The following is a 19,017-nucleotide window of genomic DNA, read 5'->3' on the forward strand; positions in this document are numbered from 1 at the left end:
CAGATGTGCTGAGATTGATTTAGACAAGCCCTTGGCTTATAGTAATTTTTTTTTTTAAGTGCCATATATTCTGTTTTTGTTAGATCTTTGTTAAATGTTAAGTGCTGTTAGTTTTACTCTTTCCTATCGCCTGTAACCTAGTTTATACAGGTTCCCTCTCTGCTCTCATGATGACAGGGCATCCTGGTAGAAGAGATTATCTTTATTCCTTGTAATTAAATTGACTTTTTTTTTCAGAAGATACAACAATGGGAAGTTGGTACTGAATTAAATAAATAGCATGATATCTAATAGATGTATACTTAAATCTCTTGCAAGAACAGATGGTACCCAATATCTTTCTAAGTAATGTGAGAGGACAGTTAATGTCCTGAAACAGCTAGCAATAACCAATATGATACTAACGAACCAATAGCTTTTTTGAAGTTTATAAAAGTGTCTAATCCAATATATACTCTAGTTTTAAAGTAAACTTGGTTGTTACCACATACTAGATTTTTTTTTATAAATGTAGCTCATGACTCACATTTTCTTGATCTGAATTGTTTTATAAAATTTTACTGAATTTGCAATGATCTTATTTTCTGTAAAAATAGAAGATGAAAATTATAGAATATGCCTAGGGACTTTTATGCAGATTTCTTTTCAACTTTAGTAAAATTTGGCTGTCCTAATCCTACTAGCTAGTTCAATATTTCCTCTACAGTTTTAAACTTGAGGATGATGCTTTTGTATGATTCAGTATTCCTACAGTTTATATGCTTCTCCAAGGTGTATCTGGAAATGTATTCCAGTAGAACGACTACAATCAAATACTATTTTTGAAAGTGTAGTGTTGCCTAGTAAGAATATATTATTTTAACTTTAACTTAAGTTTTAATGTGCGTCTGAGCAACACAAGAATTTGATAAATACGGAGTAAGAGGAAGAGGTAAAAGCAAATAAAAATCTGTCTGAAATAGTAGCATGAAAAGAAAAGACAAGCCTTATCTGGCTTATGACTAAGTGTCATTCTGTGAAAGATAGTGGGGGAATAAAAACTATTTTAACAGGCCTTCATTTTACTTCATTTGTGCAGGACAAATAGACTAATGTTTGTAATTTATTTATGATGCATAAGCATAACATTAGCATAACAGAATTTATTACATTCTCAGCAAAACTAATAGTTTAATCCAAAATGTAATTTCTTCTTAAATTTAAAAAGCAAACCCATTTAGCATATTTGGTCTGGGGGAATAAATGCTGCAGCTTGGTTGTTGCTGCAGAACAGTTGTTGTTACATTTCACATGTCTTTATGTTTACCCATTTTCCTAAAACATTGAGTTTGTGTGCTGGAATTTTCAGTGTTCTGTGAGTCTAACAGCGAGACTTTCTACAAAAAGATAAGCAGGCCCCCTCGAAAATGCTTGTTTTAAAATTAAAACAAGTCTTAAATAAAGGTATTAAACTATGTAGTTCTAGGTAAGTGATTCAGGATATCACGGGTGTTTAATTTAAGGTGTACAAAGACTATTTACCCCCAAATGTTTTCGAAGAGCAATACAATGTTTGAAAAAACATCAAGATCTCTGATTTTGTAATGTTAGTATTAAGGTTGCTTGTACGATGTCCACTCACCCTTTGAGCCTATGCAAAATCATAGTTCAAATGAAATAATACAATTTTTATTTTTTTCCCCTCAGTCCACTGGTTTCATTCAATATATTTTATAAAAAATACTTTTACAGCAATCATTACAGTACTTTAATTTGTGTTTTGTTTTCTGTTGTTTGGTGAGTTTCTTCCTGTTTATTTACCACGTACTTCTGAAAATCTACACTACAGAAAATTTGCTGTGTACTTCTCACTGCACATAAACGTATACTTGTCACAGTATTCCTGCTAAGCATGGAATGATTTTAGTCCAGTTTTACACCTTAGTAGTTGACATATGGAGAAATTAAGATGGTAAAATGTAACAAATTGGAAAAATATGTGGGAAGTATAATAAGGTCATGCTTCTATCTGCAGTAGGTCACTTGGTATGGAACAGGAAAAAATGGGTTGGTTGAGAATTGTCAGGAGAGGTAATACTGACTTGAGCTTTAGCTGTGTTAGCATTGCTGAGGTGCAGTCCTCCAGGATTATCTGGATAGAAAGATAATCACTGCATATAGTCTGGTTCAAGAAATGATGTTGAGAAATGCCAGTGTCAAACTGTTACGAGAATTGACGCAGGCTTCTTTTTCCTGCTCAGAAAAAGTATGACTTTCTGAAGCCCTCAGCTTCCTGTGGTGTAATGAAGTAGGTGATACTTGATTTTGCAGTCTCACCTGCAGTGCTATCCATCTTTCCCAGGAAGACAGTTAAAATAGACTTTTGCATCTTCTCCCTGGCACTTCAGTACAGAGTGCAGCAAATATTCATCAAACAGAATCTGTTAGGGCTTTTGCTATTGAGAAACCACTTGACTGAGCTGTTGCTAGATTTGGAAAAGATTTCTGGTTTCTAGGTTTTCATGCCTTGGGCTGTAAAGTGACCTTTATTCATCTAGTGTATTGAATCTGCTATAATTACAAAGAAAGCAGGGAAACTTTTATTTTCCTGTCCAGAGTATCTGACACCTACAGGAACGGTGATATTTTTCCTTCAGTCTATGTATTTGACTTTGTTTTTGAGAAATCAGGTGTTTTACAGCTCAAGAGAGCAGAAAAAGAAGCAGCGTGTACTACAGTGGTTTAGTTGATACATCTCCAAAAGGCTTTTGGAACTGCTGTCACTGAAGTGATAGTGTCAGCAGCCACAGGGTCCATGTGTATAACAGCCCTGAGATAAGAAAACCTTCACTTAGTGTTCCAGCTGAACACAAATCTCCCCTGAGGTGAGGGTCTTGAACTGTCACAAGTATATTGGAAACTGGTTTTCTTTTACTTGTCTTCTAAAGTAAATTCATAACTCAAAAATGAAAGATAAGACAGGTGTTATGCTTTTGGCTTAATTTTCTGTTTTTGCTTAACTATTTTCTGATATGTCTCTAGTCTAAACTCAAAAGGCAGCAATTGTATCAAATGAAAAAATACATTGAGCATAGTCAGCTTGGGTCATAGCATACTTTCTGATCTATGATTTAGGAGAATACAAGTGCTATGATTGCTATGATTTAGGATAATACAATGAAGAATTTGCTTTTTGATTGCAAATCCAAAAAAATAAAAGTGGTTCAGTGTTCTTAGAGTCTGCAATTTTATTCATTTTTTTGAATATCAGAAAAGTGATTAAATAACCTCTTTGAAATCATGTTATTTTTGTAACTGGATACCTAACCTAAATAACAGTAAGTTGGTAAAATATAAGACAGTGATTGAGGCAAATGATATGCATTAAGTTTCAATATAGGCAAAAGCAGATGCAACAAGTGAAGCTAGAGATGAAGCCATAACAATACTTTTTTTTGATATTACTCCTAATCATATTGATAATATTTCTTTTTTCTTTTTTCTTTTTTCCTACAGGTGATTCCAGTGTGGTTTCACAGGCTCAAGAGGAAATTATTGAAATGAAAGATGTATTTTCAGTAAAACTGAAACGTCGTCGTTTTGTAGGGCAGAAAAAAGGTGGTACTTTATTGGGTATCACAGTTTTTAAATGCTTGAATAAAAAAGAGAATAAACTAACAGACTATGCTGTCCATTTAAATAACTTAAGTGAAGATCATTGTCATCTATGGTTTAGACATCTGAAGGAAATTTTGAATGGTAAGCATTTAATTGGGGTTGATATTATTATTTCAGACTTGTTTCTATTGGCAATACATAAGGCTGAGTGAAGCTTAGAAAAATATTTTGCCTGTGGAAATTAAGACACACAGATATGAATATTATTGCTGGAAAATGCTTACTACTGAAGTTTTACACGGTGAAGTGTAAAAATTTAGAAAAGTGACAATAATTGCAAAAGTTAGACAAGTTAATGTTATTTTTTGGAAGGTGCTGAAGATAAGTAGCTTACTGTATTCTGACCGAAGAGTCTTCTGGAAAATTTGTTTCTTAAAGAAATAAAATATTTGGTTGATGTTTTCACTTGGAATTGCACCACATCTGATGATACTACAGTTGTTTCTGTCCTGGGAACTCATCAGGGACTTCCTGATGTGTGTTTAGGAGCTCCCGCTTGAGACCTGCAGATTCTTTAAGACAAATGAGAGAGGTTTTCCTCCTCTTCATATACTCACAGGTGGAAGTGCTCTTAAGGTTCTGTAGGACTCCTATTGTATAATTTGATACAAAATGTATTGACACTAGCTAGTGATGAGAGGCAATTCTTTATTTTAAAAATGCCTTTCTTTGTTTGCCTGGGCTAATGCCAGTTTCAGGATGCTTTGTTTAACCCATGACAGCTGCATTTTTTTCATGGAAGCTGTATCAAATTTAAGAAAAAAAGTATGCACCTTTCACGGAAAAAAACCCCACAACAAATCAAAGCCTTTCACTGTAATTTAATACTATCAATATTGGAAAGACATAGAATGTAGCACACTTGTGATTTTAAAAAAACAAAACAACACCCCCCTGCCCTGCCCGCCCCCCCCCCCCCCCCCAACCTCTCTGATTTAGCTCCAATATGCGTCTCTGTTTACAGAGTATAGCAAACGAGTTTGTTTATTATGGAAGAAAAACAATCCATCTTGTAATAGACCATTAAAACTCCAGCTGAATTGTTAATTCTGAGCCAGATTACAGAACTCAAATCTTACACATCTGTAGTGTTTGTAACACTTTCAATAGCAATTTATAGTGTACTTCTAGTGAAGTGACTTTGTCAAAAGCAGGTATTAGAGAAAGTAAAATAACGTGTTATTAACAGTACGTTCTTACATTGTTTGCTTACAATATGCTTTGAATTTTTGAAATAAAAATGTTTATTGAAAAGTGCCTTCCCTTGCCCCTTTTTGGAAGACTTTATCATGAAATATCTAAATCTGTAGAAATGCCAGGATTCTTGCAGATCTCCAGCTACCCATAAAGGCAAGGACATTTGCATAAGGAGCAAATGTCTGTTTTGTTCCCAGATTACCCTCCATCCATCAGGAGCAGTGATACCATATGTTCACAGAAAAAAAAGCTGCAGTATCTCTTGCTCAGGTTGCCTTGACTTCGAGGTGCAGTCTCTGTTTTATGGCTTTGTAATTGGAAGCCACCTAAAAAAAAAGCATTCTGTGCAATGTTGCTGTTTCTAGTTCTTCCTTCAGCTTCAGTCTTTCTCCGGAAGCTCAAACCTTAAGCAGATTTTTCTTGATCTCTAATCAGTACATTTTCCTCCTTTCCTTCTACTTCAGGAAAAATCAGCACTCAGAGGGGAAAAAAATAACCAAACACAACCCCCAAAATATAATTTACTAATGTGTATATACCCCCAAAATATAATTTACTAATGTGTATATTGGTTTAAATTCTGTAATTACAATAAAAGTAGTTTTCACACTGTTACATTTTGAAGTCTGAGTAGATATACAAGCTGTCTTTCTATCCAGAAAATCTGTTGATTCCTCAGTAACTGAAATCTCAAAAGGCACATTGAGATATCTCTGCTTGAAACAGTGATGCATTTTTGTAGTTTTTGCCCAGCTTGTTTTCATAATAGTGGTGGTGACATCTTTTTTAATGAACTCAAAATGGCTCCTTTTTGGTTTCCTTAGAAACTGCAGGATAAAGTTAAAATTTCATCCTTCTAAAATAGTCAAAATTTAAGGATCCATGTTTTTTTTCTAATCTATCTGATCACAAAGTAAATTTTCATTAGCTGCTGCATTATTTACTTGAAGGTTTTTTATTGCTTCTAGGCTGGAGCAAATTAAAAGTAAGTGATTTACTAAAGTAGTGTGTGTATATATGTTTGGGTATGGCTGTCAGTAAACATGTACTTTCATTTGTCAGAATGGCTAAATATTACTAAAAGGTGTATCTCCTTTCCAAATAAATGCAATTTCTGTTTGTTTACCTTACTCTTTGACAAGTTTTTAGATTTTTATGCACATATATTAACTAAGGAACAACAACAGCAAGTTTATCAGTAATGATACAAGCTAGAGTTTTACCTGGAGATTTAATCTAATGAAGATTTCATTTTTTTCTGAAATACCATGTACACAGTTTCCCTTTTACTGAGTATTTTCTGTCTGACACAAACATTTTTTCCATGTTTTTTCTCTTCATTCTTACTCTCGTCCTAGTGAGTATCCTCTGTTGCTTTGAATTTGTGTTCAGAGTACTTCAATTCAAAGTCTAACTAGGCTATAATTTTTTATGAAGCCTGTCATATAAGTGAGCACACAGATATAGTTGTTTAGAATTTAGTTACAGTGTCTGCTATTATGGGTTTTTATGTGTGTGTGACAGGGCAACAAAACACATGTACTACCATCTTTTAAATAAGTTCTTGTTTTCCTCATAATTTCTGCTGTTGCTGCTGTTCAGATGCATGCCAGCTAGATATGAAGAGCTTGCTCAGTGATACAGTGTTCAGGAAAACTGATCTTCTATATATCTTGTATTTGTTAAACTGATATAAAATAACCACTGCCATCTTAAGGCATGCACCTATGGAGCCTTGGTTCTGGACTGCCTCCTGGAAAGCCCCACATGGCAGTTTAGACGGATTCTAGTATGCTGTTGGTGTCACATCAGATCTGTGGTGCACCTGACTCTGTGATTTCCATTTATACATCACTTCTTTTTGTACTGGATTTAGGGGCATATATAGTGGGGACATACTGTGTCAGTGGAATTCACTGTTTAATTTAAAATCCTCTGTGCATGCAAATGCCCAGTGTTTCTTAAAGGGTTAGGGCAGGCCCAGAAATAAGAAAATGTATTATTATCAATGCTTATCCTTTTTTTTTTTTTGAAATTTTTTTAGCAAGATAACACTGTTTTTAACAGTTGATTTGAAGAAGTTTTACTTAAACTCTGTAAACTAACAGAAGGCAGTAAATATGGTTAAGAATAAATGATAAAGTAGCAAAAAATGCATGAAGTGCATTTTATTTTTCTCTACTATTCTGTAGTATCTCTCACACTGGGATTTGATATGAATGTCTGAAACTTCATGCATGAAGTTTTAATTAAACCATTAATGTTAAACATTAACTTTGGTTAGTTAATATTAACAGTGGTGTCTCCATAGTTACATTAACAAATCTGTCTCATATTATTAGTTTTCCTCATGTATAATATTCTTACTGTTGTATAAAGTATTTATAAATGTATGCAGTAATGACATGATTCCAGGCTCTTAACTTTTGTAACATAAACCCATTTTCATAAAGCTAAGAACTGAAAGCAGCACAGATGTATGTCTGAGCATAGCGTCTCTGCTGCCCTATGAGCCTTTGTTTTCAGAACACCCTGATTGACCCACCACCCTTCATGGTTCACTGATTCACTTGATAGATCAAGTTTAAACTAGTGCATATTAGCACATTTGTTAGTACTAGAGGAACAGTTGGCCTTCCTGCTTTAGGCTGCTGGTTCATTTCAAATGGAGCAGCCACAGAAAACAATAACAGAATATCAGTTAGGAGAACACCAAAAGGCTGGCAGACTGAAATCAGTTGCAGAATCTAGTAAATGACATTGGTTCATTCATATAGATGTGTTTAAAGAAAATTTAAAAATTATTATTATTTAAAAATACTTTTGAAGAAGTTTCACTATATAATTGTGTGAAAGTTTAATTTTTGACTGTTATTGGATATTCTTTCAATAAACTCAGTTGTTTGGTGCATTACAACATGACTATTGAATGCTGGGAATGATAAATAATAATTTTTGTTGTGATCATCCTTTCATGTCAGTTGGCAATCATTTGGCACAAACAAAACCACATCAGTAATGTACTATATCTCTGCTCAAATGCCTTGTTTGTGATACCTATTTCTAGAGATAAAAAAGTTTACCTCTCTAAAAAAGTAAATTGACATTCAAGTAGTCATAAAGAGAATATTCCAACACTTTTATCCTGTGAATTCATTTGATTCTTGAAAATTTCACTAGGATTTATGTATTAACTCTGATCTACTTTTCAGCTATAGCCTGATTATGATTATATATAATCATAAATACAGTTCCTGGGTTAGAATCATTTAATGAATAAATTTTTGGTTTTAAAAAAAAAACCACACAACAAAAATTCAACTGTTTCTTTAAAAATCTTGGAATTTTTTTCACACCAAGTGAAAAGTCTGTGTTCTTTTGCCTGCTTGTGCTTTCTTTTGAAACTTTATATTGCCATCTCAGGCTTAAATTATTACACCTAAAACTCAAAACCAGTTATGTGAGATAACAATGTTTGCTTTTTTTCCTTCAGTTTTCTCCTAATGGTGGTTTAGCAGTATTGTAACTCACACTGTCTGGGTAACAATTTATGACACGTCATCACCTTTCTGTAGTTTTACAAACTGTACTTTCCTATTTTTTCCCTCTGCTTTGTGTATTATAAGCATGTTTAATATATGTATATATACTTAAGTTTAAAGGTATGCTTTACTTACAGATCAAAGACTCTGTAGTCAGCTTTTACAGTTTTGTGGCTCTGGCTGTTGGTGGGGGTTGAGTATTTAGGGCCAGATGATCGCAGGTAGGACGAGTTCCTGTAAAGAAGATAAGAAACATGACAGCACATCTATGAATGTGGCTAGATTTTTTTCTCTTTTAAATCAGGAGTCCTTATTCTTGTAGTCTTCAATTTAATTTCTATTGACACTTTAGGCAAAATATCAAATAATTGTTTTTCTTAATATTTTTATGACATCTAAAAGACCGCAACAATACCAGATAGCAGATTTCTATTAAGTGTCTTGAATAACAATTATTATAATATCTTTATGGTGATGATTTATGTGTTTTAATAGTCTTTAGGAACTTTTGTGTAGTCTTCCTTGTTTGTGGTGTAATTCCTAGCTTTAGAAATTACACTACAGTACATTCCTGCAGTGCTTGTTACTGTTTCCAGAGAATCAAGAGTAATTGAGGTTGGAATGGACCTCTGGAGATATCTGTTCCAGCTTCCTGCTCAGAGCAGGTGAGCTTCTAAAGATCAGTTTGCTAAGAGCCATGTCCAGATAAGTTTTGAAAATCTCTACATTTCATAGCCTCTCTGGGCTATGTGATCCATGGCTTAACCACTCTCATTCTGAAGAGTATTTTTCTTTATTTCAGATTGGAATATTCCTTGCTGTAACTGTGTCCATTGCCTTTTTGTCCTTGCACCTGCAAAAAGTCTGGCTTCGTGGTCTTTGTTACTCCCACAGTAGATACTTAAGGGCAGTGTTTCGGTAGATTCTCTTCTCAAGGCTATACAAAGCCATCTACCTCCGCCTCTTGTATGTGGCCTGTTCCAGCCCCTCTTAGTCACAGTTCTCTCTTGGACTCACTTCACTTTATCAGTCTTATGCTGGGGGGCCTAAAAATGGATGCAGTTTTTGAGATTCAGGCTCAAAAGATGTTGAATACAAGAGCATAGTGATATCCTTTGAACTGCTGGTTGTCCTCTTGTTACTGTACTCCAGTGAGCACTTGGCCTGCAGGGCATTAGTGGTACACTGTTTACTCATGTGCACCTCCTTGTCCGTCAGGAACTTCAGATACTCTCTAAAGAGGTGCTGCATGGTTGGTCAATCCCCAGCCTACACTGTTAGGGTTTTGCTGGGCCAGGTGCTGAACTTTGTGTTTGTCTTTATCGAACATCTTGAGGCTTTTGTCAAACCTTTCTTGTAGCTAATCAGGGTCCTTGTGAATGGCAGCCTTGTCCTCCAGCACATCCGCTGTCCTCACTAAGTTCCCTATTTTCTTTTTGTCATCTTTTTAAAGGAGATACTTTTAAATATAGGTACCAAGGCGTATTACTGAAGACATTCAGAATTCATCAGGCATTAAGGGTTCATCAGGATTAATTTGCTGTGCAATGACATGGCACTGTATGTAACACTTTACAATAAATCAGAAATCTTGGTTTTTATGTATGCTTTCAGGTTATAGCAGCAAACCGATCCAGTAATTTCCTTCAATATCTTTAAGAAATCTTCTAAGATTTACTAACACAGAATTCATAAAGTGCTAGTTTTAATTTCCAGATTCTTTGATGTGTTTAAAATAAGTGAAAAAATAATCTATGGGACTTTTATAATTGTTATGTTTTGATCTTAAGGAATACTTTCCCTTTTGATGCTGAAATAGTATTTAGCTATAATTTCTCTGAGGATTGTTCCTGTTCAGTTGTTGAGATAGAGTAAGTGGGAAGAGCTTCAGGAAGTCCCAACTGACACTGAAGGTACGTGTGGCTGTAAAAATTGAAGTAATACTCTACATGGGGCAGGAAGACGAGCTTTCACTCTTGGTTTGTTTTGGAGTTCTGGCCTACTACTAATTTTATTCTTGAGTGTTGAAAGCAGTATACTTGCCAGATATTCTAGCTTTCATTTGGATAAGAAAGTGATATCTAACCTGATACTAAAAGAAAATTTAGAGTTTATAAATGAATGAATTGAATACAAAATTGTTCAAATCAGTGTATTTTAATTAACTACCAAAGAAACAGCAGTATTGCATGCCACCGCTTGCTTTTTGTAGCAAACCAACCTCACTGGCAATCATGGCAATTGTAGGAATCCTAGAATAGAGAGCTTGAAAAGTGATGTTACTGTTCTAGTATTAATTATTTACTATTCAACAAAATGCCTTATTCCAAATAATAAAATTATTTCATGGGATCAATGTGCAAGAGAAGGTACTGTTTGCATAGCAGTATTTCTCAGTGCTGTTTGCTCAGAGTTCGTTACTTCGAAGACCTAAGTCTTTAAAAAAATAAAATGAACAATAGGTATCAGATTTCTGAATGATATTACCAAGTTTTCTATTTCTTTGTACTTCTTCAGACCCCTTTCAAGATGAAGGAATTTCCTTTGCACTGTTTGATTTGCAGTCTCAGAAAACAAAGTATTGGATTGTAGTATCAGTTTTCTTGGGTGTTATTGTCATATGCCTGCTGGGAGTGTTTCATATTAAATTCCAACAAAGATATGTTTTAGTGTTTGGTGGGGTTTTTTTGTTGCCCAATCGTATAACTTCTTCACATTCGCCTTGCTCCTATATCAGGTTTTAACTAGGTTATGACATATACTTTTTTTTTCCTGGTTCCTACAATATTTTGGTTAGTGTGTGATTCATTTCTACTGTTTATTAGCTGTACACACAAAAGTAATCAGTACTGTAATTTTAAGATAAATAGTGCACATCCAAGAAGAAATTGAGACTTTTTTTTAGACTGTAATTTACTTACCCTGTTAATGTACTGTAATGGTTCTAATATTAAAAATTCATTTAAGCTCTAAAAATAGCTGGGCAGTGTGTAATCTTAAATGTTTTGTGTTTTCTTTTTAGGCTTTCAAAATAGACCAAAATCCTTAAAAGTGTTTGTTAATCCAAGCAGCCACAGAAGAGAAGCCACTCGTGTTTATTATGACCAAGTTGCACCTCTTTTTAAGCTTGCTGACATCAAAACTGATGTCACAGGTAAGTTGCCACAAAAGCACAGTTTAATCCTTTGTGAAACTAGTACTTAAGCATGCAAGACAATTTGAATTTACTGCTAGTCCTTATTGGCTTTGCCTGCAAGTAGTGCATTTGGAACTGTAGTTAATACAATGCAATATATTTTTATTTTGTGAAAAAATGTTTTAGTATTTCTGTTATTGATTGAATAGTTTTCCCCTGTAGCTGTCAATACTAGCAATATATTTTTTGGGTTTTTTTAAAGCAAGCATGCTATAAAAATAAACAAGCATTTAATGTCTGACACTCTCATATATGCTTGCTAAGAGTTGTTCCTGCATTCTGACAAACACATGTCCTTAAATATTACTTCTCTTCTGTGAACACCTATTGGCTTGACATCATAAGAGGGGCTTATCTGAAGGACACATTATTTCTGGTTTCTGACTCACTTTCAGGGATGACCTGGAAGCCTAAGTGATTAAGGTCTGTGATGACAAAGGCAGTTCTCACAAGGCACATGGGCATGACTTGGTGTCTGGAGAACGTGAAGGTACAACTTTAATGTAGAGATGTTGCCTCTGCTCAGCAATGGGTTCCTGATAGCAGTGTTGGATTTAACGCCCCAATTTCTGCCAGAGTTCTGCTTTATGTCCCAAATTTACCCTTTGGCTGTTTCATTTGATTGGCTTTTTGTAAGAAATTGAATAGGGAAACAATGAATTTTAAAGAAGTAAAATATTAATAATCTGATCGTTACTTCTGTCCCCTTCTGTGAAGAGACTGAAACTTATGCTGCATCAAATTTGGTCCCAAAACCCACCCAAGTTTACAGAGAAATGTTATTAGTATTTCCCATTCTAAATAATGGTTTATCCATAGTATTACAATTCCCTTCAATACATTGCTAATTTTTGACTCTGCATTTCATATCCGCGTGAAGTGTAAACTCGGGTGCAAGACATTTTAACACCAAAAAGTCTTTTTTCTATGTCGGTTGTAATTGGCTTGCAAAATAATCAGTTCCAGCTTAAACAAATTACAAGACAGAGGACTCATCCTACAGTTGTCTCTTAAACTTCTTGTGAAACCATGACTAGTTCAGGTTGCAGGACAAAAAGCATTCTGAGTAAATCTGATTGAGGCATGAGGATATAATAATGCAGTAAGTGTTTGTATATGAGAATTACCTTACTAATTTTATTACCTGTATCTATGTTTTTTCTAATTACTTATCCCACAATTTAAAGTCAATTGAAGATTAAAGACACATGAGAATAAGTGTGAAAAAGATTGTCTGTGTTAGAATTCTGTAGTGATAATTTCTCAATTTCTCTTAATTGATAAGGGAATGCCAGCAGCTTTATATAAGTTTTGATTCTCACAGGCATGTTTTTCACCTTCAAGGTGTAGATGATAGTGTGAACAGTTTAATAATAATGCTGTCGTCTTAGAAATTGAATTTAGCCTTGTTTAGTCACAATTTTTTAAAAATAGAGGGTTTTTTTGTCATGCAAACCTTAGCTAGAGATAACTGACTGTGTCATAATGTTAAATTAGTTATTACTTTAAACAACTATTTAAAGCAAGTTACCGTTTTAGAATTTTATTCCTTAGTACTGGTTAGTGTTTCTTTCATCCTTACTGTGAACATGACCTTGTTTATTAGACTCTCTTAAAGGCAGTATTATCATGAACCTGTGTAAGATTTACATTTTTAGCTACGTAATGTCATCTGGAATCCTAAAGCTGAACTGATAAACCATATCTGTATCAGTAGTTTTTAGATTATAGAATTTAATATAAGCTATGACTATAATTTGTAGTGATTTTAAAAACGTTTTTCATAATTGAATAAAAACAGTTTAAAGTTTATTTTTTTTACTTATTTTTCTTTTAAAATTTGAAAAGAAACTTCTGGTTTTAGCCAGGTAAATGTTTAATGTCTTATCCTTAAAAAAGGTTATTTTGGCAATGTCCAAATGCTATTGTGCTTATTAGCTGCCTGACACTCCTCCTACAGGCAAAATGAGAAAACTACATTAGAGTTTTAAATTCTAGTAGGGAAATCAATAATTAAGAACTATGCATTTAAAAAAAAAGGGGGGTGTGTGTGGTCATGGTAGTGGATGCTGAGTGAAAGTCCTGTCTACTGGTACCATCTTCTCATAAAACTGACTCACTTCAAGTAAATTGAACAGGTTTTTTTTCTCCCGTAATTGTTTTGGATTTTGTGAAGTAGAAGCATGCATCTTGCTGTTACTGCTTTTTTGAAACATGGCCAATATTTACATACAGAGTGGTGTACAAAGGTGTATTAGGTAGAAAAAGCTGAAGGCTTTTGTACAATTTTTACACTGAAGATAGTTTACTTTTAGTCTTTTCACATACACATGTTTAAAGCTTAAAATTCGCTGTACACAAAAATCTTAAAGCGAATTTGAACCTCTGAAGTGACTTCCAGCTCATACACAGTACAAGACTTGCAGGTTACTTTAAAAAAAAAAAAAAAACAAACCACCAACAAACATTGACAGTGGAGTGCTGAAAGACAGAGCTCTCTTCATCCAGTCTTGTATTTTGGTAGCTGACTGTTGCTTCCTACATGATCAAGCTTGCCAGATCTTATTCTTCTGTTGGAATAAACTTTTTTTTTTTCATTTAGAAGTTTGTAGTGGAGGTATTCTCTCCTACTTAAGGATATACAGCAGTCAAAAGGCATGTATGTAAATGAGGGAGTTCTGAAATAGCATTTACTTTCTCCAATTATCTTTTGCCAAATTACTTTGTACATGACAGATGTATTAATTTTAGTGAAATTAACCAAAGGTCTTAAAGAGTGGATTGTCTTTTATTGGGTTTTTTGGGTTAATTTTTGTTACATGAAATAAACAAATCTCTGAAGTGCTTAGTGCATTAGAAAGTGGGAATTGGCAAATTTAAACTGAAACAGTACTTTAACTGTAGCTAAGCTAAAAACTGGTCTTTATCCTGTCTTTTTAAGGGTTTTGCAATCTTGAGTGCTGCAGCTGGGATATGGCTATTAGGAGAACAACAGTGACTCTTCCAAAAATCCAGTTCAACATAAGCTAGCTCCATATTTGGGATACTTACAAGTACTGGCAAATACTGATAATTTGGGCTAGTATTTTAGAAATTTATTAGTATCTTGCAAAATCTTACACATACTAAAGAAAAATAAATAAAGGTAACCCCAACAGACTCCTAGCTTTGTCTCACTTATCTTCCTAGTTTTGACTCTTCTGCTTCCATTTATGCATCATTACAAGCTGGATGTTTAGGCAAAAACAACAGCCTTCCCCACACCCCCATTTTTAGGGCAGGATCACAAAGGAAAAGAGAGTGATTGAGAATTGGACAAATAACATTGGTTTAAACTTACTATACAGTAAATAACACTATTTTTTTTTTTTTATCCAGTGTCAACACTAGTTAATCTGTTGTTATCATTAGCAGTTTTAATCCTACTGACATTAGTCTGTGACACAAGCGCCAGTATTTATACGTGTCATATGGAAGGGTCCCATGTTTTGCAGTGTTGAACTAATTATATGTTGCTTTTCCTATATGTAGGGGCTGAACCCTTAGTTTCTTGTTGGCAAGGTGAGATAGGGTGTTAAAGTGTGTTTTGGAGTATGTGTGACTGTTCAAATGAGGTACACTGACAGTGCTCTTCTTTCAGAATAGTGTTACTTGAAACTTAATGTGTACTGGAATTTACAAGTTGGGAACAAAAAGTCCTTGAAAAAGGAAAATCTTTTCAATTATGCATCAGAAATGGTTGAAAAAAGCATTAGAAATGATTGAAAAAAGCATTAAATAATATTTTTGTGATAGTATTTTTGTCAAATATGTAATCTGACTCCTTCTCAAGCAGTGAAAGAAGCTCACTTTCTCTTAATCAAATTTATTGCTTGGGTTTTTTGGTTTTGTGTTTGATTTTCTTGTGTTTTTTTCCCTCTGAATTGGTACAGGACGAAATAAACATCTAGCTTTTTTTCAGCTATCAGAATGACTCTTACGTGTCCCTCTGGAGGTTGTCAAGCCTGCTGAAAACTTTTTAGACATGGTCTTTTTATGTCTATGTTGAATTTTTACATTTTTTTTCTACTTGGGTGATTTTTCTGTAAGTTCTCAAGAAGTTTTTCCTGGAAACTCCTTTTTTTCATTACCTTTTTGTCACAGTGTTTCAAAATAAATGCTGTGTACCTCTGTCATTCTCTCATTAAATTTTAAATTTCTTGGAATTATCCCCAGTGTTAAACCTTGCAGTAGTCTTCCTATATAATTTCTAAACTTAACCTATTAGATGCAAAGAAGATGGAGTCCTCATCAATCTGGCTGACACTAGTAATTTCTACTGCCTTTATTGATTTCTCTTTAGACATGAGTCCTCTTTATTTTCATGTCCTTGTTCTTTGAGTGAATTAATTTTGTAATAGTAAACATAACTTATATACATCACATTAAGAAACCACTGAGCATGTTTTCTTTCACAAAATAGAAATCTTACTTACTGTACCCTTTTAATTAGACTGTACTCATAACTTTCTAAATGTCATTTAAAAAGGCATGTAACCTGGTAACAAACTGTATGTTTTCATGGGAAGAGTTTCTTTCACAGTTAAACAATGGTAAGATATTTGAACCTTTGCATTTTTGTATGATGCGGTTTTATTAGTCACTTTTTTCACAATCTACAAATAATGATAAAATGATAGTTCCCATTGGTAAAAGCAAAATTGAGTACGATGGCTTAAATATTGTGCTTTGATCTTCCAGAAGAGGTCCTGCATGAAAGTAAATTCTGTAAATAATTCCCGAAAGCTATTACAGTGTTAGGTATTTCTGTAGCAAGATTATAATTCTCTGCCTTTGATATAATCAAAATAACTCTAGTTTTTCATTAAGAATTTCCAAAATACCAAGAGCTCGAACTTTGCTAATACTGGTTGGGAGATTTTGAAGCTTTATGCTGATATACAGTTGTTTAGTGTGCAGTGTACTTTTTTATTTTGATTTTATTTTGTTTTTAAAAAGTTATATATACACACATTCTTATGCGTGCATATATATATAGGAAGAGAGAGAGAGGCATTTGCAGTTCTTGTAAGCAGTATTTGAATAGTCTGTAGAAATCTGTTATAACAGGTACAGATACGGAATGATTGTTTTAGACACCAAGACTAATAATTTTAACAGTGTTTAGAAACACTGGAGAAAAGCCTTGAACTATGCTAGCACCAGGGACAGACAAGCATGAAAGATTAATGTAATTTTGCATATAATGATGCACATTCTTACACAAAAAATCCATCTGCAAGTGTCATGTCAGTCAGCAAAAATCTTTGATGGGTGGCTGCAGCTGGGCTGTCTCTTCTGGCAAAGCTGGCCTAGAAAATGCTAAATGTAGTTATGATGCTTTGTGCCATCTGTAGTATGCCAGTTTATCCTGTCTTCACTGGCATTTACAGTACTATATAGGGTATCAGCAAACACAGAGACATCAATGTAGAGTGACAGATTCGTTTCCTCCAGAGGCTATGAACTCTGGTGTATACTTGTGCCACCTTCCTCTGTGTGTTATATTCTGTTGTCACTGGTATTTGGCTTGATTTCATACTTCAGTGTTTAACTCCTCATATTTTTGATTTAGCAATTTGCATATCCTAACACAAAGGCAATTAAATTTGACTGATACTGAAATAATTCAGTCTTAACTGAGGATATGCTTACATTTTCCTGAAGTTTACCAACTGTGTCAATGCTAAAACTTCTATTTTGATGCCACAAACATCTTCTCTAATTCTCTGAATTTAATGCACTAAATAGCCGTGTGTCTGACGGCAGCTGAGTTTTAATGTCTTGCCTTTTCAGCTAGCATAACTGTAAAACATATCTTCTCATATTTTTAATGCATTTAATGATTTAAAAAAAAAACCTGTACAGAGTTACTATATGTTCCTTATGTTAGAAGGGCAAAAAATTAAAACCCCTTTAAATTATCTAATCTTCTGATAAGTAAATTAAATTATCTAATCTTCTGATAATTAAATAATGTTATTTTTCACAGTAACTGAATATGAAGGACATGCTCTCTCAGTACTTAAAGAATGTGAACTCCAGGCATTTGATGGGTAAGTTGGTTAGTGACAATGAATGTTAGTAAACCTCATCACATTAGTTTTTATTTGTATTCCATCCAGAACTCTGCTAGTAGGTATTTCATGAGTTACTCTGTTTCACATATATATTAAGCCTGAGAAAATCAGTTCTTATTTGATGCTTTGTTTTTTATTACTTGCTGGCAATAGGTATGTATTTTAGATTCATAAATAATGGTAAATAAACATAAAACTTTCCCAAATATGCTTCATGAAAGCTTTAGTCTCTGTATTTGCAAGGGTGGCACAAGTGCCTTGTATTTCACTCTTTCACTGTGTTCATTCAAATGAATCTGAAGGAGAACGTTTTATCTAAAAGTAACTTGAATGTTTTTCCATTAGGAAAAAAAAAAAAATAATAATTCAAACTTACTTCAAGTCAAGAATGAAAATGCTTGTTCAGTCATTCTTAAAGACCTTGCTATGTGGATTAATCCTGCAATCTTTGGCATTTTTACATTAATCATTCAGTAACAAGGTTCAATAATATACAAGAATAGTCTTGTATAATGTGAAAATCTTAACAACTCTTATTGGGATATGCAGTAAGCCATACAAGAAGGCTGAAATACTGTTTTGTAGTCTAATCAATTTCTATTAGTTCTAGAAACTCACAGAGTTATGTAAGAAAATATATCTGAAAATGTATGTATGTATTCCAGGTTGTGAGAAAAATTTCTTTCCAATTAAGACATGCCTCTTAGTGTGCTAGCTGGGGAACCGTTTGTCCTGGGAAGCAGATATGAAGACAGAGAAGAAAAAGCCTGGGTTGTATCTTCTTGCACAAACCCCTTCTACTCAGTCATATTTGAGTGGTTTCATCTTTGATCATTGGTTAGAGTCACTGTAGTACTTCCCCTGTAAGTCTTCTCTCCAGTAGCCAGAACTAAGGACAAATAGGAACAGAAGAAGCTGGAAGAAAATAACCCTTAAGTCAATATGATGTTAGGATTTCTGAGGTGAGAGGATCTGTGTCCTTTCCAAGTTAGCTGTTTAAGTGTTGGTGTTTTTTTCCTCATGTGGAAATTAAGTAGCTTTTATTATCAGAGGTTATGAGCAAACATGAAATTTCTGAAGCGTTTGAAGAATGAGTTTTATAACTTCTCAAATAGCCTGGCCTCCATCTATGTACTCATTCAATAAAGCGCAATACAGAAAACATCCTATTAAAGAACTAACCTGGGATACTTTTTGATATGAGATCATAGGGAAGGTGAGTTGCAAGGGTAACTCTTTACACTGACATTCCTAGAGATATTTTTAACTGCTATTTTCAAGTAAAATCTACAGAGACTGTTAGGAT

General features: G+C 34.0%; 1 protein-coding gene across 3 annotated transcripts in view; it reads left to right on the forward strand.

Annotated features, from left to right (window-relative positions):
• CERKL (CERK like autophagy regulator) overlaps positions 1–19,017 on the forward strand; it is a 58,843-nt gene that overhangs the window by 21,881 nt on the left and 17,945 nt on the right. For 2 of the 3 annotated variants that reach the window (XM_074873057.1, XM_074873058.1), the window contains exons 2-4: positions 3,496–3,738; positions 11,419–11,550; positions 17,624–17,687. In XM_074873057.1, the coding sequence (XP_074729158.1) occupies positions 3,496–3,738; positions 11,419–11,550; positions 17,624–17,687 (439 nt within the window). Of the gene's footprint in view, positions 1–2,788; positions 2,865–3,495; positions 3,739–11,418; positions 11,551–17,623; positions 17,688–19,017 lie in introns of those variants that run through there. The other variant, XM_074873059.1, reaches the window with a different exon arrangement.

The sequence above is a fragment of the Strix uralensis genome, chromosome 6, assembly GCF_047716275.1.
Source record: "Strix uralensis isolate ZFMK-TIS-50842 chromosome 6, bStrUra1, whole genome shotgun sequence".
Classification (NCBI taxonomy): domain Eukaryota; kingdom Metazoa; phylum Chordata; class Aves; order Strigiformes; family Strigidae; genus Strix; species Strix uralensis.